Here is a 4,711-nt window from a genome sequence, read left to right as displayed (position 1 = left end):
CAAAGTCTACAGAAGTTTAAAAAGAAAGGGGAAAGTCCATGGTGTCATCATCTTAAATTGCATCTTTCATAGTTCTTAACATGTTAGTGAATATTTGTACACCAAGTGCCAGTTTGTTTGCATACATTCATTTTATTTATTCATCAATTTCCTTCCTAGTCGGCTTTTACATATTAACACTCCTAATACTTTTAGGATTGTAAAGCAAGCTTGTAACATTTTTGCAACTTTTATTTCTCCATTCTTACAGTTACGAAATCTGGGCTGTATTTTCCAAACCAGAACTGCATTTTCTAAAGATTGTTGCTTTTTTTTTTTTTTTTTTTTTAATGGTAGCCTGTTTGCCCCTGAAACCATTGCAGTATTTTTTTGCTTTTAATTTCTAAAAATCTGTGCAGATTGAATGTAAAAGGACAAGAAAAACCATTGCAGGCTTTTGTTGCACTTTTTACATTCTGTGCAGATTGAATGTGACAGGACGCGGAAAACAGACATTTTCTATTTTAGTTGTAAACACGGGTTGTGTTAGTGGAGAACACTTGGGTGTAACGACAGCCCGTTCGCAGCGATCCCCAACTGGGACGTTTGGGGGCTTTAAATTTGGGCAGCGGGATGCCTGAGGAAGCGGCAGGTGCATGCACAAGGCCACATTTTGACCATTTTTACGTTAAAACCGCTCGCTTGCACAACTCTACCCCCGCCCCCCCTCCCCTCACGCCGCCATTACGCGGCGCCGCCAGGCGGGGGCAGCCCGCCTCTCCCCGTCAGGCCCCCACACGCGGCCGCCCCAGCGGTGCCGGGCGGCAGTTGCCGGCCCCGCAGTCAGGCGCGGCGCGGGCAGCCCGCGGGGGCCTGCCGGGCGGGTGTAGGCGGCGCGGCGCGGGGCAGCCGCTTCCTTTTGCGCTTGGCAGCGACGGAGAAAGGATGGGTGAGCGCGGCGGGGCCGGCGCGGGCCGCGAGGGGCTGGGGGGGTCGGGATGAGGCGACAGCGGCGGCCGGGGGAGGAAGGGGGAAGCCTGCGGGGTCCCCCCTGCGCCGCCCCGCGGGCTCGCAGCCGGCTGCGGGCCGCCGCGGAGCCGCCGGGGTCGAGCGGCTGCGCCGCCATTTCGTGGCGCGTGGGGCCAGGAGCGGCGCGGCCCCGCCGCCCCCCTCAGCCCTCTCTGGTTTTGTTCCGCAGGGAAGTGCCGCGGGCTCCGCACCGCCAGGAAGCTGCGCAGCCACCGCCGCGACCAGAAGTGGCACGACAAGCAATACAAGAAGGCGCACCTGGGCACGGCGCTGAAGGCCAACCCCTTCGGCGGCGCCTCGCACGCTAAGGGCATCGTCCTGGAGAAAGTGTGGGTGTTTGGGGAGGGGGAACCGGCTCCCACTTACTGCATTTATTATATTTTTACAGGCTTTTGCTGTCGTTGGGACGCCAAATTTCAGTTTATTGCTTCTATGCACCATGTTGAGAACGTGTTTCATTTTTCTGAGTGATAATCGGTGCTAAAAATACTTTTCTCGTACACCTGTCAATTTTTTATTATATTCTGTTTATATACAACAGGGAGAATAACTCTATCAACTAAAAAAATTATTTTAGAGTTTTCTTGATTTGTTTTTCTTTTTTTGACAAGAGGGGAATTGTATATGTGTGTCTTGTTTGATACGGTCAGCAGGCCGCAAACATCACTTGTTTTCAGGATATTTTTTCTTTATTAACTTGTAAGCTTTCTTAGGACACTGCCAGGACTAAAAGGTCTTTCTCTTTACAGATTTTTTTTGTTGGTACTTCTAGGAGATTGAGATTTTACTCAAGTTAGGAGCTAATTAAGCTTTTAGGTATTTTACACCTCTGCGCAGATCATTAAAAGCTTTTTGCTCTGAAATGCAGCTTGAACTTAATACAAAGCAATAACATTAATTTCATGATATAACATGTATCTGATGGTCATCAATTTTAATGTATTTTCATGTGCTTCCATTTTAGTGGAGTAGAAGCTAAACAGCCCAACTCTGCCATCAGGAAATGCGTAAGAGTCCAACTGATCAAGAATGGCAAAAAAATAACAGCCTTCGTTCCTAATGATGGTTGCCTGAACTTCATTGAGGTGAGCAGGTCTCAAGAATCTAACCTGTAAAGTTGTGTATCAAAGTAAAGAAGCACATAATTGACAGATGTAGGGGATGGTTAGGCAAGGATTCATGTCATTCTGAACTATATTAATGTAGCTGCGGAGGGAGACAAACACCAGAGATGTTTTTCTATTTCCAGTCTGCGATCTACTTTGCTAATCTGTTAGCAAAGCCAGTTCTCAGCACTCTTGCTGCAAGCTAAATGAAGTCTTGACTTAAATTTCCTCTCAAAACACTGAAGGTGGTAACAGTCTGTGTACTAATCAATACCCATCAGTATTTCCAGCCTTTACTTACAGAGTCTTTGCTGTGGCTGAAATTTAATGCACGTTAGCTCAGAAGCATGTGCAGGCTTAGTGTTTATAGCTTTGTAACTTCATGGTTTTACATTGCAGGAAAACGATGAAGTGCTGGTTGCTGGTTTCGGTCGGAAGGGTCATGCTGTTGGTGACATTCCTGGAGTTCGCTTCAAGGTTGTCAAAGTAGCCAACGTTTCTCTTTTGGCCTTGTACAAGGGCAAGAAAGAGAGACCCAGATCATAAACTGAGATTAACTTGCCAAGAATAACAATAAATTTTTTGATTGGAAAAACTTCTGTGCTTGTTATTTAAGGTTTACAATTTTTTAGTGTGGTATTTGCAAGTAATAAATATGTTGCTGTTAAATGACAAGAAAGCCAGAGCATCTTTATGACCAGTAGGGTGAGCTCAATAACCACTGCACTTCCAAATTTACTCTAGTTTGGGAGAGCTGAGACAGCTGTTCGCCAAGAACTACAGAGATTTACTTCATAGGATGGAAGTGTGTTCAGGGCTCTGTGGACCACCCCCAATTGCCAGCACCTTCATGAAAGCTTCTTGAGCTGAAAGACTAGATCAGCAACTCTCCTGCTGTCAGGGTGGGTTGATAGACACCTCTGAGGCCTTTGTCCCTTTCTAAGGCTGTCACGAAGGTGGCCCCGTTAAATAAAATCGAGTTAATGCTGCTACTTGTGCAGAACTGTAAAGGTTCTGAAGTTTGGGTCTGACTGTGACACACAACTGTCTGGGGGTCTGGCTTAAAGAAGTAGGCTGCATTATAGAAGAAAGAAAATGTCTCCAGTTTTGGCTCCACAGCCTAGACATCATCTGGGGTTGGAGGTCTGTAAGAGCATCAGAAAGGCGAGCGGCGTGTGATCCTGGCACACGTGGTCCAGTACAGAGCTGACGAGTGCACGTGTGCCAAGCAAAGGCTGTGTCTACCAGCTGCAGTTTCTAGTGGTGTCAGAGCTGATAATCAGAAATTTTGAAACTCCTTGCCTGAGTCCAGATGTGATGTGTTGTGGTAGGGTAGCTCCTTTGGTGTCACAGCCATCGTGATTCTAATGAGGCTGTATCATGAAGCAAGTGCCAATCATTAGGGATGGTTTCTGCAGTGGAACGGGTTGGGAGTTAAGAAGTTTGCTGCGTTATAAAGTAAAATTGTTTTCCTGTTTCCATTGGTCAACACCTAGATTGTGGGTTTTAAAAAGTTTTGGAGAGGGAATTTCTCATTTGGTGTTGGTAGAGCAACTAGTGATAGAATATGAAGTCTTCTGACAAAAAAGCTAGTGATTTTACAACAGCAGCAAGATTAGATTTCCATATGTCTTTGTTAGAGTTGCTGTGTCCTTTTACTAGTCATTTGGCACTTTTTTTCCTGAGAGGTAACTCCTGTTTTATAAAATATCACTGATCTCTACAAAGAAACATTAATTGTACTTTAGGAGTACAGGAGAATTGTACTTTTTCCTGCGACTCTCAATAGTTGGGGTCTCTAACTTTTTTTTTCAAGGCCTAAGCATAGATACTACTTAAGAAAGTTTGTATGAACTTTATAATAAATACTGCACAATACTTAACTTAATTATAGATTCAGTCTTTTTTAGAAGAAACAGACTCCTGTCAAGCGTACCTGGAGTTTTATCTTCAATCATCATGTCAGACACAAAATTCTTTCCATAGGAACTGTAATTAGTATTTGTTATTGCTAGGTCAGGCCAAAAAAAAAACATAGGTTTCTCTGGGACTCAAATTAATTGAGAATTATAACATCTCCTTAGACAAGAAAGCTGGGAGGAGAAATTGTTTGTATTTTAACATATATTTTGGTAAACAGCCTTCCAAAATTGAAAATGGTCACTGTAAATGTTGACAATGGTGTTTATTCATAATAGTCAAATAATGACAGAATTCCAGTTTCTAGCGTGAAGGCAGGTAAAGGCTCCTGACACAACTCATCAGATTTAGGTACTGAAGGGATTATTAAACCATTCATCTAATCTCATGTCTCTCATCCTCAACCCACAGAACTTCACCCAGTTGCTTTCATGTTAAGTGCAAGTCCAGCTAGTTTGACTTCAGCAAGTCCTGCTGATTTGACTCTTTCTGTAGCGCATCCCAGCTGTTATCTGTTAATATTTAACTGTTCTACTGACTTAAATGTGTCTTTGAGTAAGGTTTTTTGCTTTTCTATGCTACATTTTAAAACTTCTAAGTAGCTGGGATTTTTTGTTGGACTTTTCAGAGATCTCAACACCATTGTCAAACTACTTCAAAAACTGAAGTTTTTCATC

General features: G+C 43.9%; 1 protein-coding gene across 1 annotated transcript; it reads left to right on the top strand.

Annotated features, from left to right (window-relative positions):
• The first annotated feature begins 776 nt into the window (after positions 1-776).
• On the top strand, positions 777-2,709 carry RPS23 (ribosomal protein S23). The gene is made up of 4 exons (XM_040541303.1): positions 777-928; positions 1,178-1,337; positions 1,973-2,093; positions 2,514-2,709. The coding sequence occupies exons 1-4, from the start codon at positions 925-927 to the stop codon at positions 2,658-2,660; spliced, it is 432 nt and encodes a 143-aa protein (XP_040397237.1). The 5' UTR covers positions 777-924; the 3' UTR covers positions 2,661-2,709.
• The last annotated feature ends 2,002 nt before the right edge of the window (positions 2,710-4,711 follow it).

The sequence above is a fragment of the Cygnus olor genome, chromosome Z, assembly GCF_009769625.2.
Source record: "Cygnus olor isolate bCygOlo1 chromosome Z, bCygOlo1.pri.v2, whole genome shotgun sequence".
NCBI lineage: Eukaryota > Metazoa > Chordata > Aves > Anseriformes > Anatidae > Cygnus > Cygnus olor.
The sequence above is the reverse complement of the archived record's forward strand: the minus strand, read 5'-3'. Positions and strand labels throughout refer to the sequence as shown.